This window comes from Sphaerulina musiva (genome assembly GCF_000320565.1).
Source record: "Sphaerulina musiva SO2202 unplaced genomic scaffold SEPMUscaffold_1, whole genome shotgun sequence".
Taxonomy (NCBI): Eukaryota; Fungi; Ascomycota; class Dothideomycetes; order Mycosphaerellales; family Mycosphaerellaceae; genus Sphaerulina; species Sphaerulina musiva.
The window spans coordinates 4219407-4234540 of NW_016017383.1; the positions used below are offsets into that span (position 1 = coordinate 4219407).

General features: G+C 53.9%; 6 protein-coding genes across 6 annotated transcripts; 5 read left to right on the top strand and 1 right to left on the bottom strand.

Moving 5' to 3' along the window:
* Positions 1–581: 581 nt before the first annotated feature.
* Positions 582–3389, bottom strand: SEPMUDRAFT_58400 (phosphatases II). Its single transcript, XM_016909465.1, has 3 exons — positions 3029–3389; positions 2503–2826; positions 582–2446 (listed from the first exon to the last, which is right to left on the bottom strand). The coding sequence occupies exons 1-3, from the start codon at positions 3096–3098 to the stop codon at positions 885–887; spliced, it is 1956 nt and encodes a 651-aa protein (XP_016765838.1). The 5' UTR covers positions 3099–3389; the 3' UTR covers positions 582–884.
* Positions 3390–4013: 624 nt separating this feature from the next.
* On the top strand, positions 4014–6499 carry SEPMUDRAFT_130408 (SET domain-containing protein; the record flags this gene model as incomplete). The annotated part of the gene is made up of 7 exons (XM_016902356.1): positions 4014–4304; positions 4368–4388; positions 4448–4545; positions 4725–5146; positions 5228–5838; positions 5897–6237; positions 6360–6499. 6 exons carry the CDS (start codon positions 4014–4016, stop codon positions 5999–6001), a joined length of 1548 nt encoding a protein of 515 aa, XP_016765839.1. The 3' UTR covers positions 6002–6237; positions 6360–6499.
* A 605-nt stretch (positions 6500–7104) lies between these two features.
* Positions 7105–7428, top strand: SEPMUDRAFT_104931 (uncharacterized protein; the record flags this gene model as incomplete). The annotated part of the gene is made up of 1 exon (XM_016900558.1): positions 7105–7428. The coding sequence occupies one exon, from the start codon at positions 7105–7107 to the stop codon at positions 7426–7428; it is 324 nt and encodes a 107-aa protein (XP_016765840.1).
* Positions 7429–7621: 193 nt separating this feature from the next.
* On the top strand, positions 7622–11242 carry SEPMUDRAFT_146690 (Fungal_trans-domain-containing protein). The gene is made up of 3 exons (XM_016903798.1): positions 7622–8012; positions 8078–10000; positions 10061–11242. Exons 1-3 carry the CDS (start codon positions 7936–7938, stop codon positions 10917–10919), a joined length of 2859 nt encoding a protein of 952 aa, XP_016765841.1. The 5' UTR covers positions 7622–7935; the 3' UTR covers positions 10920–11242.
* A 377-nt stretch (positions 11243–11619) lies between these two features.
* On the top strand, positions 11620–12531 carry SEPMUDRAFT_146691 (uncharacterized protein). The gene is made up of 2 exons (XM_016903799.1): positions 11620–11885; positions 11967–12531. Exons 1-2 carry the CDS (start codon positions 11771–11773, stop codon positions 12386–12388), a joined length of 537 nt encoding a protein of 178 aa, XP_016765842.1. The 5' UTR covers positions 11620–11770; the 3' UTR covers positions 12389–12531.
* A 483-nt stretch (positions 12532–13014) lies between these two features.
* SEPMUDRAFT_146692 (ATP-NAD kinase) lies at positions 13015–15044 on the top strand. The gene has a single exon (XM_016903800.1). The coding sequence runs from the start codon at positions 13132–13134 to the stop codon at positions 14887–14889; it is 1758 nt and encodes a 585-aa protein (XP_016765843.1). The 5' UTR covers positions 13015–13131; the 3' UTR covers positions 14890–15044.
* The last annotated feature ends 90 nt before the right edge of the window (positions 15045–15134 follow it).

Here is a 15134-nt window from a genome sequence, read left to right on the forward strand (position 1 = left end):
CCTCCTCTCTCTCTCTCTCTCTCCCCCCCCCCCCCCCCTTTCAACAGCAATCAATCAATCCCCCCGGGAGTCCAGGGAGAGGGCACAAGCCTCCACATCAATTTCTCCTCCCTACTCTACCTACCTACCTAGCAAGCACAGAAAAAGCGAAATAGACCCCGAGAAAAAAAATAAAATCTCGATGAAAAAATTCCAAGACCTTTTTTTGCCACCCCAGCCGTATAGTGACAACACTGACACGCCCAAAACACCTTCAGGGTCCCCCGCTTTTTTGGCGAGTCAAGTGAATTCTTTGTAGCGCTAGGTTGACGTAGCAACGCACAAAACGTACGTGTTGTTGACGGTGTTTTTTTTTGTCGATCTTCCGTAATCAGCGGGCAAGGGTCTGTCGGGTGTCTGCGAGCTACTAGTGGGAGTAACTAGTCTTATGGGAGATGTGCGCGGGATACCTTATAGAAGACCATGATTTCCGACGACGACTCCTACCAAGTGTCAGTCAGATGGGAAACTGCATCCACTACCATCATCTCAGCGATAAATAGATCATCCTTGCTTGGCTCGAGAGGGAAGAAAAAAAAGGTGTCTCAAAGGTCTGATATGACAAATACAGCTTCATGTTAATCGTCTCTCGATGCCTAGTAATCAGCTGCGCGCCGTAGTGCGAAGGAGAAAAAAATGCAACCTTCCAAACGCCGCGAATGCTCGAATGCTTTCGCCCCACCCCCCTTGACCCAGACCGAACCCGTGCCTCGTTATGGCCCCCTTACGAGATTCCCATGCAACATCACATCACCCAACGCCTCGCCCAGCAGCTACCAGAAAGAAAAATGTGCTCTCTTTGTACTGCACGTTAACCACTTTGAACATCATTCGTGTCACACAACTCATGAAGCCTTGTGCCCTCGCATAGTCCCGACACTGCCTACGCGTCCGCTGGTCTTGCGTACGCTGGTTTTGCCTTCTGTGCTACGCCTGCTAGGCGATGAGCGTTTTCCGACGCTCAAGGTACCAACCCCACTACCACTCTTTGCAGAAGGAGTCTTTGGCGGCTTGCTCGGACTGGTGATGCCTGCAAGTTCATCGCCGGACGCTGGGCGATTCTCGCCGTCACTGGTGTCTGAAGGCGCCTCCCACTTGGTTGTAGTCGTCGTGGTGGTCGTACACGATACTGCTCTCCGCTTGGCAGCGCTGCGACTAACAGGAGACTGACTTGCTTTGCGAGACAGCATTCGAAGCGCGTATTCTTCTTCCGTCTCATTGGCATCTTTGGGGGCTCTCGATCGTGTGCTGCTGTTAACTATCTCGGCATCCGATCTTCGGGCGAAAGGCTGATTCTCGGTCATGATTCTACGACCACCGTAGACCTTGTTTGTCTTTCGTGGCTGCCCAGGCGTCGGGGCAGGCAGATTTTCATCTGCCACGCCAACGCTACTTTTCATGTGGTCGGTATATGCTGATGCTGGCGCGCCCTCGTTATTCGTGATTTCACCTAGTGCCCGACGAGGACTGTGTTGCTGACGCTCGGCATTAGGAGGAGTGAAAGTCTGGCCGTTGCTCGCGAGCCTTCTGTTGTTGGATTGCTGGAGTCGTGTGGGCGTGGCGGGCTGCATCGACGCCATAATCTTCTCTCGCATGGTGTCTTCGAACCACCATTCGCGGAAAGTGCCTTGGTTCAGGTGTAACCAATGTTGTTGGGGACCAACCACCATGCCCGGACGCATGAATCGCATAAAGGCAATAACCTCGTTTGCAGTGAAGCCGTAGCGGTAGATCAGGTAGGCTCCAATCAAGCATCCTGTGCGGCCGAGACCTGCTTTGCAATGAACTGCAATGCCCTTGCCCTTTTCATTGATCATCTGGTGAGCAAGGTTGATGAACTTCTTTACGAGGTTCAGAGGTGGGCAGGTTCCATCATCAAAAATCATGTCCAGATGCTTGATCCCGAGCGCGGTGAAGTAGCTGGGCGAGTAGAGCTCCGAGTTCAAACGGACGACAAGTCCGATGCCGCGCTCCGCAAAGTGTGTGAGCACGTTCTTGAAGGGCGTCGGTAGGGACGGATCGCGCTTCACTGCCGACACTGACCGCGGCAGCTGGCTGTAGAGCGGTTCACTGGGCTGGAAGATGTGCGTGGGCTGGTGCTGTGGGGACGCGAATGCCAGGAAATCGGGGGACACCCAGTTGAAGTCGCCCATATCCACTCGCTCGTACTTCTCGTACTCCTCTAGGCTGAATTCCTTCAAGCCCACCAGTCCCTCTTCTTTCGCTTTCCACACTCCGTAGACAATATCCTGGATTGTGAGAGAGTAGTCGGCCTGGCTGTATCCTGCGTCGCGGAAAGGCATGCAGGGCGGATCCATCTGGGCGATGGGTGCGAGCGCAAGATGGGGCGGCCAGTTCTGAATCAAGACCATATATGTGGCGAGAATGCATGCGGCATTGGCTCGGCCTGAATTTTGTCAGCATGTCGTCTTCAGCAATGTGGGAGAGCGGGAGACTACGCACTTCTCGAATCGGCATGACTCCAGAACACAACGGCGCGATTCTCATTGTCTGGATGTCCGAGTACTTCGTGGAGCTGGACGGCGAAGCGATACAGATGGCCGATGTGCAGTGGACCAAAGTCGGCGTGGAAAGCATTGTACAGCAAGCTGTGGTCGATGGAGAAGTAGAAGGGCGGATGCTGGGGAGACGTTGCTGGCACGGGCTGGGGGTTGGCCTGCGCGCGCGACGACCTCGACTTGTGTGGCGAACGGCTCTGCTTGGCGGGATATGGGAACGGCGTGCTGTCGTCGGGCGTGTGCGTGTAAGATGCCAGATAGAGACGATCTGTATGCAGCCATGTTAGCGTGTTGTGGTTGCTGTTGTGGTTGTTGTGGTGGTGGTTGTTGTTGTTATTGTTATTGTTTTGGTTGTTGTTGTTTTGGTTGTTTTCCCAAGCTCCGGGAGAGCATCAACGCAGCATGGACACGCATAGAGCGATTCGCAGCGCATAATGCTCTCGGCAATGAATAATCCAAACATGACATACCTTGAATATACTCGATGACTTGTCCGAACGAGGTCGTCTCCTGCACACTCTGGCGGGCTTGGTGAGGCATTGCAATCGCCGGGCACTGTCTGTATGTAGTCTACAATGTGAATCGCGTCCTGATATGCCTAGTGCTCCTGCTACACCGTGGTCGACAATGCGCGGCGGTGGAATAGATAGAATATGCGTGGTGGAGTAGCAATAACACAGGCCCAATGCTGGAGGTCGTCGATTGTCGGGTTAGGCGCTCCGTCTCCCAAGCAAGCAAGCAGACAAACGCTATCGTGTCCGGCGCATGAGAGTCGAGGTCGGGTCTGTGGTGGTGGGAGTGGTGGTGGAGGTGGAGGTGGAGGTAGTGGTGGTGGTGTTGTTGTTGTGCGGCGACGTGATGATGGATGGATGTGGTGGGCAGCTTGAATATGTGGAATGGTTATGGTTGTTGTGAAGCGTCCGTGCTGTCTGTTTTGCTTTGATCTGCGAGCTTGCATGGCAACGCAACGCTCCTTCCCTGTTGTTGTGCCCGCCAGCCGAACGCCTGCGCACGTGCTTGTCCGGCCCGGCACCTCCCACTCTTACAATCTCATCGCTACTGTGTTTTTTTTTTTTTTCTTTTCTGTCTACAGTGCAACCAACACCACCACCGCTTGTATCCCTCTGGCGACATGACAACGCCTCCTCCTAATCCGCATCTGTAGCTGTCCCCCAGAACCAGAACCAGAACTAGAATCAGACTCAGAAACCACCGCCGCGGACATCACCAGCAGCAGTCGCACAAGCCATCCGCGAACACTGCGCCGACTGCGGATGTTCTGTCCCCTGTCCCGCATTGTCCCAGACTACGGCAACCACCGCTAGCCGATATTTTTGTGGTGAGAACAGCAGGGATCGCGTAGGTTGTCCGTCACAACATCTGCTGGTGTCAGACACCTCGATCTTCCATCCGACAAGTGAACCTTCGCTGCTGCTGCTGCTGCTGCTGTGCATCATGCTCATCAAGCGTGGCAAAGCGGAAGGCTGGCTTCAACTTGATACCGTTGCACTCCGAGCATGGGCAGAAGCCAGTGGCATTACATTCACCAATGCCTCGCCATCCACTGTCCCCGGACGCGGAATGGGTCTGCTGGCGGATAGCGACTTGAAGGCTGAATCTTCATCTCCAACAGAGATCCTGAGCGTCGACGAGGACCTTGTGCTGTCCGGTGAGGCTGTCAGACGACACGCAAAGTTTGATAAGGACTTTCGAGAAGTCCTGGAGAGTCTTGGGGACTTTGGAAGAGTAGGTCTGTTCCCGTTTCGTGCTCATACACGTACTCGAGCTGTTGTCGATGACGTCCATTAGAGCAACCTGTTGGGTCATGCGGTGGGTCAATATGGCACACGTCGAGCGGAGATCAGCAGTATGTGCTGATGTTCGAATAGACGCCCAGAGGTGCCATTCTCTCTTTCCTCCTATTCCAAGCTTCTGTGTCCTGTCCCGATCTCTCTGAGCCCGTCGGTGTGCATTGTGCTTTTACAGAGTAAGTCGACGACCGACTCGTCGTGCGTGGCTCCCATATACATCACCCTGCCATTTTCACGCATATCACCATTTCCACATTTGCAGTACCTGCATCTATGTCTCATGCCCCTCTTGCGCCCAAGGAGTCCCAGCAAAGCTGTCGGTAGGTACTGCTACGTTACGCTGACACCCCTCCAGCTACGTCAAATCACTCCCATGCGAACTTCTTCCTACATTCTGGAGCCCATCCGAACTCCAACTCTTGATCGGCACCACACTCGCGCCTGCTGTTTCCGCCAAATTAAAGTCTTTACACCGCGAATATGACCTTCTCTGCGAGTCCGCGGCGAATACTCGGTGGTACAAAATCGCCTCGCCGCACATCTCCTTTGACGACTGGCTTCACGTGGACGCCATGTTTCGCTCTCGAGCACTAGATTTCTACGGGTCGTGCATGATTCCTGGCATGGATTTGGCCAGTCATGCTGCCCACGAAAGAACCAACGCTTTTTATGATCGCGCGGACGGCAAGTATCGTCTGTATCTGATGAAAGACAAAGCATTGAGACAACGTGACGAAGTCTGCATCACGTATGGGGATGAGAAAGGCGCTTGCGAAAGTACGTGCAGCCAGTTCGTCCAGCCTCGAGCTGCGGTATACCTGACCTACCTAGTACACAGCTAACGTTGTGAGTGAACAGTGCTTTTTTCCTACGGCTTTTTGGACGAACACATGGACACGGCGGAAACTCTGTTCCTCAGCCTCAACATCCCGGACGATGATGCTTCACGGACCGCCAAACTGAAGATCGCCAATTGTGCTCCTGGCTTCAAGCTGATTGACGTCTGTTCTTCATTCTCGAGCGACGAAGACAGTGCCACTTCCCCGCCCGAGGCCAAACGTTCTGCCTCTTCCTCCGGATCCATCGATTGGACTGGCGACTTCATATATCTCCTCTGCCTCACCCACGACGACGGCCTACAATTTGAATTGGCGCAACGGACTGATGATGTCGAGCCGGAACTGTGCGCTACGTTTAATGACAACGAACTACCCGATGGCGCTGCCTCTCTGCGTCGCTTGCTCGCTCAAAGTGATCAATGGGACGTGTATCGATTACGCGCAATCGTCATCTTACAGCAGCGAGTGTTTGAGCAAATGCAAGTGTTGTATAGCTCTCAAGACGCCATGGAAGATGTACCGCATGGCGAGGCGACAGATGTCAGAGATTCTGTGTATGAGCAGGCGATGAAGTTGAGGCAACTGGAGTTTGAGCTTCTGGAAAGAGCCTATGAGGATTTTGAGAAGCAGGTGAGTGTCAGGCATATGACAGCGTGACTGGCAAAGTTCGTACTGATGGGCCTTCTAGAAGCTGGAGTTGGCAGAGTCGCCAGCTGTGAAGCGTTACCTCGATGAGATGAACAGCACTCCGAAGGGGGACGCTCAAAATTCGCCATTGGAGGACTTTTCTTGACCAATCATGGTGCAGAAAACAAGTGCCGAGCAGCTCTATCCGAAATGTATACGATATATGGCAAGATATGCCCTTCATCTAGTCGCCAGGTGGCGAAATGTCAGCATATCCTTCTGGAGTTGTGCCCACGATTTGGCGACGTGCTATGTTGGGACGCCAGAGGTGTGTTCGTCATCGCTGAACATGCTCTCTCAAAATCTCGAAACAGCGGTACCTGAGCTGCATGGGTAAGGTAGGTACGTGTCAGTGGAGCTGTTGGGGATGATACAAATAATTGCTGGTGAACCTTCCCGCTTCGACCATCGAGTAGGCGGTACAAGATACCGACAAGTTGAGAGGGGCTTGCTGACAGTGTCAGGAATGACGGATGGAAACAGATCCGATGCTTCGCGAACACAACGAGAGGTCCAACGTGAAGGAGTACAGTCCGAGACCACCACCAACGCCTAGACCCTACCAGGTTACCAAAGGAGAGGCTGACTTTGGAGGCGACCAGCTTCTCCACGAAGCTTATTACTTTTGCTGCAATCGAGTCCGGGGGCTTTTTCTAATACATTTGTGATGCAATACCTCCTAGAGTATGCTCTTCGCTGGGACATGCACCTCCGCAGGGTAGTTGCTTGGTGGCAAAAAGAGCGCGGACGCTTGCGGTCAGCAGACTGGTACGATCTTCATCCTCATTCAGATAGGCATACGCTCCTTTGAGAGGAGCAGAGGTTATACATCGGCTGCTAACCCGCAGAGATCGTCATTCCCTTGCCGCCCTGCTGCTGCTTTCGTCAGCGGTTTGTTGCTGCTGCTGCGAGATGCGCTTGGTGCGGGCTAATAGCCTTTTTGGCCCCGCGCAGTAGTGTGTGGCTCCCTTGATCTCGTGGCCTGGGCAGCACCGAGAGTCTGCGAGATACCTCCTACTACCACCTATGAGGGAGGTTGGTGGCAGAGCAGAGCACGAAGGAGCCTAGTAAGCGTCTTGCCATGTTGTGGAAGTGCCTTAGTGTAGGAGGTATGTGTAGTGTGGACTGTGGAGTGGAATATCTGCACGACTGCCGACCCGGCGTGTCATTTCAGAACCGAGCAAGTCCCACCGCACTCTGCTGTGCAACATGTGTGTTTTCTCCCCGACTGGGCCCGAGACGAGGTCGGAGGAGGTAGAAGGTACTAGGCGGTACTACAGGTACAATTCGGAAACATCGGGCAGGATCGAAAATGAACAACACGAGTGCAGGTCGCAACTACCTTCTACCTCAACAGTCGACTCCTCTGGACTCTGGTGGATGAATGATCGCAGGCGTGTCATTCGCCCAGTCATGCGTCACCCCACCCATGGACTCTCTCCACGCCTGCAAAGTCAAGCCGGCGCGCAGCCAATGGCACGGGTCGGCGGCGCGCTAGACAAGGCGTTCGCGCAGCGCGTCTCCGCAAAATGATCGTGTGAGGGCAGGCGCCATTTTGCCTCGTGCAGAAGGCGGGCGGCGGGCGGGTCCATGCCATTCTCTAGCACCAGCACCAGGCCACCAGCACGGCAAGCACCAGCACCCTACCTAACTTAGTCTGTTGTCCCCCAGACCACTAAAACTTAACCTGCCCGACTGCGGTGTGCTCCAGCTGTCAGCCATGTTTCTCCTACGTACTCGTGCTGCTCCAAGCTACAGGTACCATACATGCAATCGTAATAATAAGAATTCGTCTTCATGGCCTCTGCCTGACAAACCACACTGACCTACCTCATTGGGACTCGTCTCACTCATCCAACGCCGCCCCTCCGGATCGCAGCGCCCACATGCAGCAGCCTGCTAGTACCTCACTTGCAGAGCGTTGTCTTCGATTCTCGCTATAGCCGACAGCACGGTAGCTCGAGTGGAACGGTACACTACCACTATTACTACTAGGAGGTACTATAGTCGGCGCACCGCTGTTCCCACTCGTCGCCCAGTATGCCGGGAATTCTCCCAATGAAGGTCATCAAGGTGGGCCTGAATGCTCAGTCCAGGATTGCACAGGCTTGCGACAGGTACGACGCTCGCATGATGATGGCACGCCGCTGTGTCACGACCATACACATTCTTACAGGCGCAGATGTCGAAGCAAGAAGATACGCTGCGATGGCATCCGCCCATGCTGCTCCCAGTGCGCCAACGTGGGCTTCGAGTGCAAGACCAGTGACAAGCTGAGTCGGAGGGCCTTTCCCCGCGGTTACACAGAGTCGCTCGAGGAGCGGGTACGCAGTCTTGAACAGGAAGTGAGAGAGCTCAAGGATCTGCTGGACGAGAAGGATGAGAAGATTGATATGCTATCGCGCCTACACTCGCAGTCGCCGCAACAACTGCATCTTCCCTCTCCGCGAAGGTCGTCGACGGCGTCGGTCGAGAATACGGCCATGGCGAAGCCCGACTCCCCCTCTCCAGATGACTTGTTCCAAGTACAGCAATCTCCTTATCTGCTAGATGACCAGAAATCGGACTCGTACTTTGCGGGTACATCGAGTGGAAGGACCTTCATTGAATCGTTCAAAAGCCGCGTGCAGGAAACCGGTCGCTCCACCCAGGACATTGATGTGACGAGGTTGCTTGCCAGCAGCACGCCAAAAGACCGGGATGCCACCACGCCCGCAACAGCAGTCACTTTCAAGGCTCCTGCGCGCATGGTGTCCGATCAGATGATCAACATCTTCTTCCAAGAATGGGCTCCTCTATTCCCGATTCTACATCGACCTACATTCTTGACTCTGTACCAAAGATATGTGGCCGATCCAGACGAGATGACTGACAAGGCAGAAATCGCACAGCTGAATCTCGTATTCGGCATCGCTGCTCTCTCCACTGGTGCCAGGTCATCATCAGACCTGGGTAGTTTCGAAGCGCAGTGGAAGGCGGCCCTCGATGCGACCATACAAGACAACACGATGGCGACGCTACAGGCACTGGTCTTGGCGCAACTCTTCTGTGTGCAGCAGGGCGATTTCACTCGACTGCTCACCTATAAGGGACTATCAACGACACTGTGCACCAGGCTTGGACTACATCAATCGCAAAAGCGTTTCGCCTTGGACACTTTGACTTGCGAGACGAGGAAGAGGGTCTTTTGGACGCTGTACAGCGTTGACAGTTTCACGGCAGTCCTGCTTGGTCTGCCCAAACAGCTCAAGGACGAGGATGTTCACTGCGAGATGCCAGTCGATGCAGACGACGAGTACGTGACCGAGCAGGGCTTCCAGCCAACCTTACCGGGCGCGTCTACCAAGGTGTCGAGCGCGCTTGCCCTCTTCGGTGCTGCACGCATTCTCTCCAAGGTCCTTGAAGAAGTATTTCCCGCCAAGACTTCGTACCAACTGTCGCTGAAGAAGCTTGCTGAACTTTCCGATGAGCTCGAGAACTGGAGCACAAGTCTGCCAGCGCATCTTCGCCTTCAGTTTGCACAAGATAAACCTAGCACGGGGACGATCAACAGCCGCTCGCCTCTACTGTCTCTAACCTACCACTACATCCGGTCCTTGATCCAAAGGCCTGTCATCTGTGCCGCACTGGGAACAAGATCACAGTCGTCCATGATCACTATGGCGAGCTCGTGCAAGCACATGGTGCAGATCGTGCAGTTACTTGACGAGAGAGGCCTCAGCTTCTCTTTCTGCCTCAATCGTGACGAGCTCCTGGTGATCTCTGGCTTCGGTCTCCTGTTCCAGGGACTTGGGCTAGAAGCAAGCTCCAAAATCCTCAGAGATAACAGCAAAATGTTGGCTGCTGTGATCAGCGCGCTGAAGAAGACATCAGCACCATGTGCCACGGAGTTCGAGCGTTTGGCCCACTCTTTTGTGCCACGCCTTCCCGTGGCAGAATCGACTGCACCCAGGACGAAATATCCACCACTGTCAAGGCACAACTCTGACGGCCAGCTCTCTTCTGACAGCGCCAATTCTACTAGAAAGCAGCTAAAGGCTATCGCATCGCGCTTCACCTTGCACGGAAGTGGAAGGTTGCCTAAGCCTGATGCTGGTGATGGACGGTATACACACTCACATACCGCTGTTCAACCAGTAGCAAGTACGGAGCTAACGACTATCAGGCGAGCAACGGTCCACCAAATTGATCTACACCCATATAGTCAACAGACCCAAAGCACTCCAGCGCTGCAGCCACAATCGTGTTACAGCCCACCCTCGGTCTCGCGATCAGAACCTGCCCGGAGCCCTGTCAACATGTATCCACGACTTCAAGTCACCGCGGATTCCCACAGAACAACCACCCCGTCATCAACGCTACCACCACTGAAGCCCAAGTCCAAAACTGTACCAAAGAAACTCCCCAACCTCGACTATCTTTCATTCGGCAACGACTCTGAGCCCTCAAGCTCACCACCAAGCGCTCGCAACACCCAACCGATCAAGTCCGAACCCGCACCCACCGACTGGGAAAAACTTCTTGGATCCCTCGACAACGGCGAAACCAACATCTACGACGCCTGCTACGGCGGACCGCCCATTGACGCATTGATTGACACCGCCTCGCCCATCAATCTAGCAACGGTAGGAGGCGGCGGTGGCAACGACACACCTATCGCGTGGACCCAAGATCTATGGGCGTTGTGTCAAACAGAAACCAACCCTACGGGTAGCAGTAGCAGTAGTAGTGGGACGAGTCACAAGAGTAGTGGTGGTAGTAGTAATAACAATCCCGGTTGGACCCCCTCCTTGAATCCCGCACCGAGCGTATTGTCATTTTCGAGTGCGGATGATGTATTGAGCGGGAGCGAGGATTTGGGTAACATCGAGGATTGGGGGGCGAATAATCGCGATACTACAACGACGACCACGACGAATACCCAGACGACGCAGACTCCGTTGGAAAAGTTTAGAGGGTTTGTTGTACCTGCTGATGGGGATGGCTTAAGTGGCTTTGGGGGCGGGGAGTGGATCACGTTGTAGGGCGAGGACGAAGAGGATGAAGAGGAGGGGGAGGAGGAACTGGAAAAAAGAGTGCGAATGTGTTCACGCCAAAATTTACACCATGGATGAGCCTTATGAGTGACAGGGAATTGTTTTTTGAGCCAGGCGAACATGAGTTTGCTTGTTATTTGGGGGGTTTATGGGGGTATTTGGGAATCTGGGAATCTGGAAAGTGGCGCAAGTGCCGAGTCCAAGCTGTGTTCTGGTGTTCTTTGGCTCTTTTGGGAAATGATACCATCTGAGGGCTACTATTTTATGAGATATGCTATCGCTCACTTTTGAGAAAGGAAATTGGTTCAGGCTCAGAGAAAGCATCTTTTTCCGTTTCCCTTTGCGCGTGCGTGACATGTTGACACACCTAGTAGGTACCTTACACACCATTCATCATCAGTGCGCTACCATGAGCCCACGATAGACGCATTCATCGTCGATCGGATACATTTATACCAGACATAGAACAATCATCAGACCTCGTGGGGACCTACGTGTACCTACCTTAATCATCACACGCACGGTGATGTGGGTGTGGATGTGGCTGGAATGGGTGTATGGCCTGGCCAAGTTTTTTTTCTGTCGTGCACACAAGGGGAAGAAACAGCGCCATACGTCATTGCCACATGTCAAAGTCGGCGCGTGCACCCCGACGAGGACGACGTGTAGCATGCATGTGGCGAGATGGTAGAATACCTATGTATATATACTGAACCTAGTACTGTACCTTTGGTGTTGTTCTCTTGCATTTAACAAGACAATTCACACTGAAACTTGCGAAACGATTCAGTCGAGTTTTCATAAACAACAAGAACAAGAATATCATCATCATCATCATCATGTCTGACCAGAACACCAGCACTCTTCAGTCCACTTATGAAAAGGTGACTGGTGCAGCTCAGAGCGCACTCGGCTCTCTCACTGGTAGCACAGCCGACAAGGCCCAAGGCGAGCGTAAGTACTCATAGCATCCTGATCCCTCAAATGTGTTGAAACACCTTCCTTGTAGCGCGGCGATGCTGACGTATTGCGCAGAGAAGAAAGACGTCGCCGATGCGCGCAAAGACGTCTCGCAAGCAGGCGCCTCCGTCGGGGGCTACTCGGTCTCAGCCTCCGGCGTGGCAGCCAACGACCCACAGCGTTCAGAGGGTAGCTGGAACCAAACTATGGGCTCCGGTAAGGAGTTCGTCGGCGGAGCGCTCGGTTTGGAGGGACTCAAGAAGGAAGGCCAGCAACAGAATGCGCAGGGCAAGGAGCAAGAGGCTGCTGGCCAGTTGAGTGATTTGGGCTCTGGTATCAGCGATCGTGTCGCAGGTACTGTGGGCGGCGCTGTTGCTGGGCTGACTGGAGACCGCGAAGAGCAAGCTCGACGGGAGGCTCAGCATGATACTGGAAAGACGCTTCAGCGAGGAGTGGAGAGTGAGGTGCAGAAGCAGGCTGAGGCTGAGAAGAAGTAGGTGGCGATGAGCTGGTGATTTGATAATTAATTTTCCTTTGGGACTAGTCTGCGGCCTGTATATACCCCGAGCGGAGAGGCACCGCAGCGGCGCAGCCCTACCAAGTCATGATGTTTAAGTTTTTTGATATTCATCTTGAAGACCCCGCGTACGCCACGAGCAGGTGAGTATCCAGGAGTTGCCATGTTGTGGGTGTGTCTAGGTCTGAGGATGATGTGATGTCTCGGAGGGAGAGGAAATGGAAGAGGATACCAGTATGCGCACCGGACAGCGAAATAGAGTAAGGTAAGGTAGACTGGTCGAACAGACCAGGCAAGTGCCGAGCCGTGCCCTCCCCACCCCACTTCAATCTCCATCATCACCACTCCGGCCGCCGCTAGAACTCCCAAGTAAATTAGTCGTAGCTGAGTTACAGCACTTCCACGGAAGCGACGTCCGAACATGTCTTGTTCCTGCCGCTGCTGCTGCTTATCTTCACCACCGACTGACTTGTCCTCCTTCCATTGTCCTGGTCCACTCCCACTCTCACTCCCTCTCCCTCTCTCCTTCACTTCGTTTTCACCATGCCCCCCCGGCTGCACAACCTGAACGTGCGCATCTCCGCCTAACGCCGACACGATCGCATCGCATCGCATCGCATCGCATCGCATGCCACCCTCCACCACCGGGCGGACATCTTACCTACTAGAACATCGCGCTCGCCAGGCCGCATAAAAACTTCTCCCGTCCCTGTGTTCTTCGCCATGGAAGAACGAAAATCGACTCCGGGAACGCCGACTAGTCCTACCCATGGCTGTGGCACTCCCGCATGCTCTGCGCTGGGCGACGCTCTGTCAAAGAAGCCCGTGAGGCGCGATTCCTTTGACCGCGAATTCCCACAATTCGATAGCACTCCGCGGCGCTTCTCGACTGGCGCTTCGAGACTACCGCCGCCCTCGCCGCAGGTATTTGCTACGCAGACCGTAGCAGACGAAAAGATGCCAGACGAGAAGCGCTCGAGAACGCCGGAAGATATCAAGGACGCCATGGCGAGGTTCAGCATGTGCTCAGATACACCTTCGATGGCACGCTTGGCCGCTTTGACAAGTCCATGTTTTTTCCACAAGCGATTCGGAGACGCGGTGAATATGGAAAAGGTGCTGGAGGAAGTCAGAGGGGACGACGAGCTGTCGCATTCTCGTCTCATGCAGACGGCGGCGAGCGTGCGCGAGGTGTCGAGACAACTTCAAAGACGACCGTTGAAACGGGCAGTGCGTAATGTCATGATTGTCACGAAGGCGAGGGACAACACTCTGGTCGCGCTCACGAGAGAGCTGGCAGAGTTCTTACTGGCGACGCCGCGATATGGAAAGGACGTTGGCGTCAATGTGTGGATCGACTCCAAGCTTCGCCGGTCGAAGCGTTTTGATCTCGAGTCTCTGCTTGCACAAGACCAACGATTCGAGGAAATGGTACACTTCTGGACACCATCCGTCTGTCTGGAGAAGCCAGAGCTCTTCGACTTGGTCCTGACGCTAGGTGGTGACGGCACCGTTCTCTATACATCTTGGCTATTTCAACGCATCGTACCGCCTGTACTCGCATTTTCACTGGGTTCATTAGGTTTTCTGACCAATTTTGATTTCAAAAACTACAAAGACCAGCTGAATCGTTCAGTAATGGGGCAAGAGGGCATGAGAGTAAACTTGAGAATGCGGTTCACATGCACGGTATACAGATCTGCCGCATCGTCTGCCCTGCCATCGTCCGGTGCATCGACAACGAGCGTTTCAACGGCCGCCAGTGCAGACGGTTATGGTGGTGGCAGCGCAGCTGAAGGGGGACCACAATCAGCTAAAATCGAGGGGGAGACGCATGAAGTACTGAACGAGCTGGTTATTGACCGCGGTCCAAGTTCCTACATTTCCAGCTTGGATTTGTACGCGAACGACAGTCTGCTCACTAGGATCAGTGCAGATGGCATCATTCTCAGCACACCTACTGGCAGCACCGCATACTCGTTGAGCGCCGGCGGCAGTTTGGTACATCCCGATATACCGGCCATTTTGTTGACGCCCATCTGTCCTCATACATTGTCATTCAGACCGATGCTATTAAATGACGACATGGCTCTCAAGGTCGCCATACCTTCGACGGGCAGAGGTGGTGCTTTCGTGTCGTTTGATGGCAAGGGCCGAGTGGAACTCGGCCGTGGCGATGAAGTTGTTGTGCGCGCTTCGCAGTATCCATTTCCCACTGTAATGGGTCAACCCCTAGAGTGGTTCGATAGCATTTCGAGGACGCTTCGCTGGAATACTCGAGCTGCTGAGCAGAAAGGATGGACTGGTGAAGAGGAAGTGGACGGCGTGGAGGAGAAGGGTGGTGTGCGTGAGCCTGAATTCGATATAGACTTTGATGAAGACGACGATGAGACAGTCTCTGCCAAAGATTCAGGCTATGGAAATTCCGAGGCAGGGAGAACTGCTGATCATAAGGGGGGATCTGAGAAGCGGTGGAGCTAATACTTGGTGGCCCAAGTAGCTATTGAAACCTCGATCAGAGTGGGATAGGCAATGCGCATAGCTAGCCGCATTGTTCTTGGGCAATAGATATCAAGAGGGATGATCTTTAGAGCTGTCGAGTTTCTCTCGAAGTAGATATCTCGCTGCAAGTGCTTACGACCTGCGACAGAGACCTGACTCAAGCCATATTCTCCAGTCATATCGATTCGCTGGTGTGCGTACGTGTCGAAGCGGAGTGGTGACAC

Excerpts from the sequence above, each read along its gene's own strand:
- SEPMUDRAFT_58400 (XM_016909465.1), bottom strand. The coding sequence starts at position 3,098 with ATGCCTCACCAAGCCCGCCAGAGTGTGCAGGAGACGACCTCGTTCGGA. Across the intron at positions 2,827-3,028 it reads AGTCATCGAGTATATTCAAG|ATCGTCTCTATCTGGCATCT; the intron begins GTATGTCATGTT and ends GGCTGCATACAG. Across the intron at positions 2,447-2,502 it reads GAGTCATGCCGATTCGAGAA|GCCGAGCCAATGCCGCATGC; the intron begins GTGCGTAGTCTC and ends GACAAAATTCAG.
- SEPMUDRAFT_146690 (XM_016903798.1), top strand. The coding sequence starts at position 7,936 with ATGCCGGGAATTCTCCCAATGAAGGTCATCAAGGTGGGCCTGAATGCT. Across the intron at positions 8,013-8,077 it reads ATTGCACAGGCTTGCGACAG|ATGTCGAAGCAAGAAGATAC; the intron begins GTACGACGCTCG and ends TTACAGGCGCAG. Across the intron at positions 10,001-10,060 it reads CCTGATGCTGGTGATGGACG|GCGAGCAACGGTCCACCAAA; the intron begins GTATACACACTC and ends AACGACTATCAG.
- SEPMUDRAFT_146691 (XM_016903799.1), top strand. The coding sequence starts at position 11,771 with ATGTCTGACCAGAACACCAGCACTCTTCAGTCCACTTATGAAAAGGTG. Across the intron at positions 11,886-11,966 it reads CGACAAGGCCCAAGGCGAGC|AGAAGAAAGACGTCGCCGAT; the intron begins GTAAGTACTCAT and ends CGTATTGCGCAG.
- SEPMUDRAFT_146692 (XM_016903800.1), top strand. The coding sequence starts at position 13,132 with ATGGAAGAACGAAAATCGACTCCGGGAACGCCGACTAGTCCTACCCAT.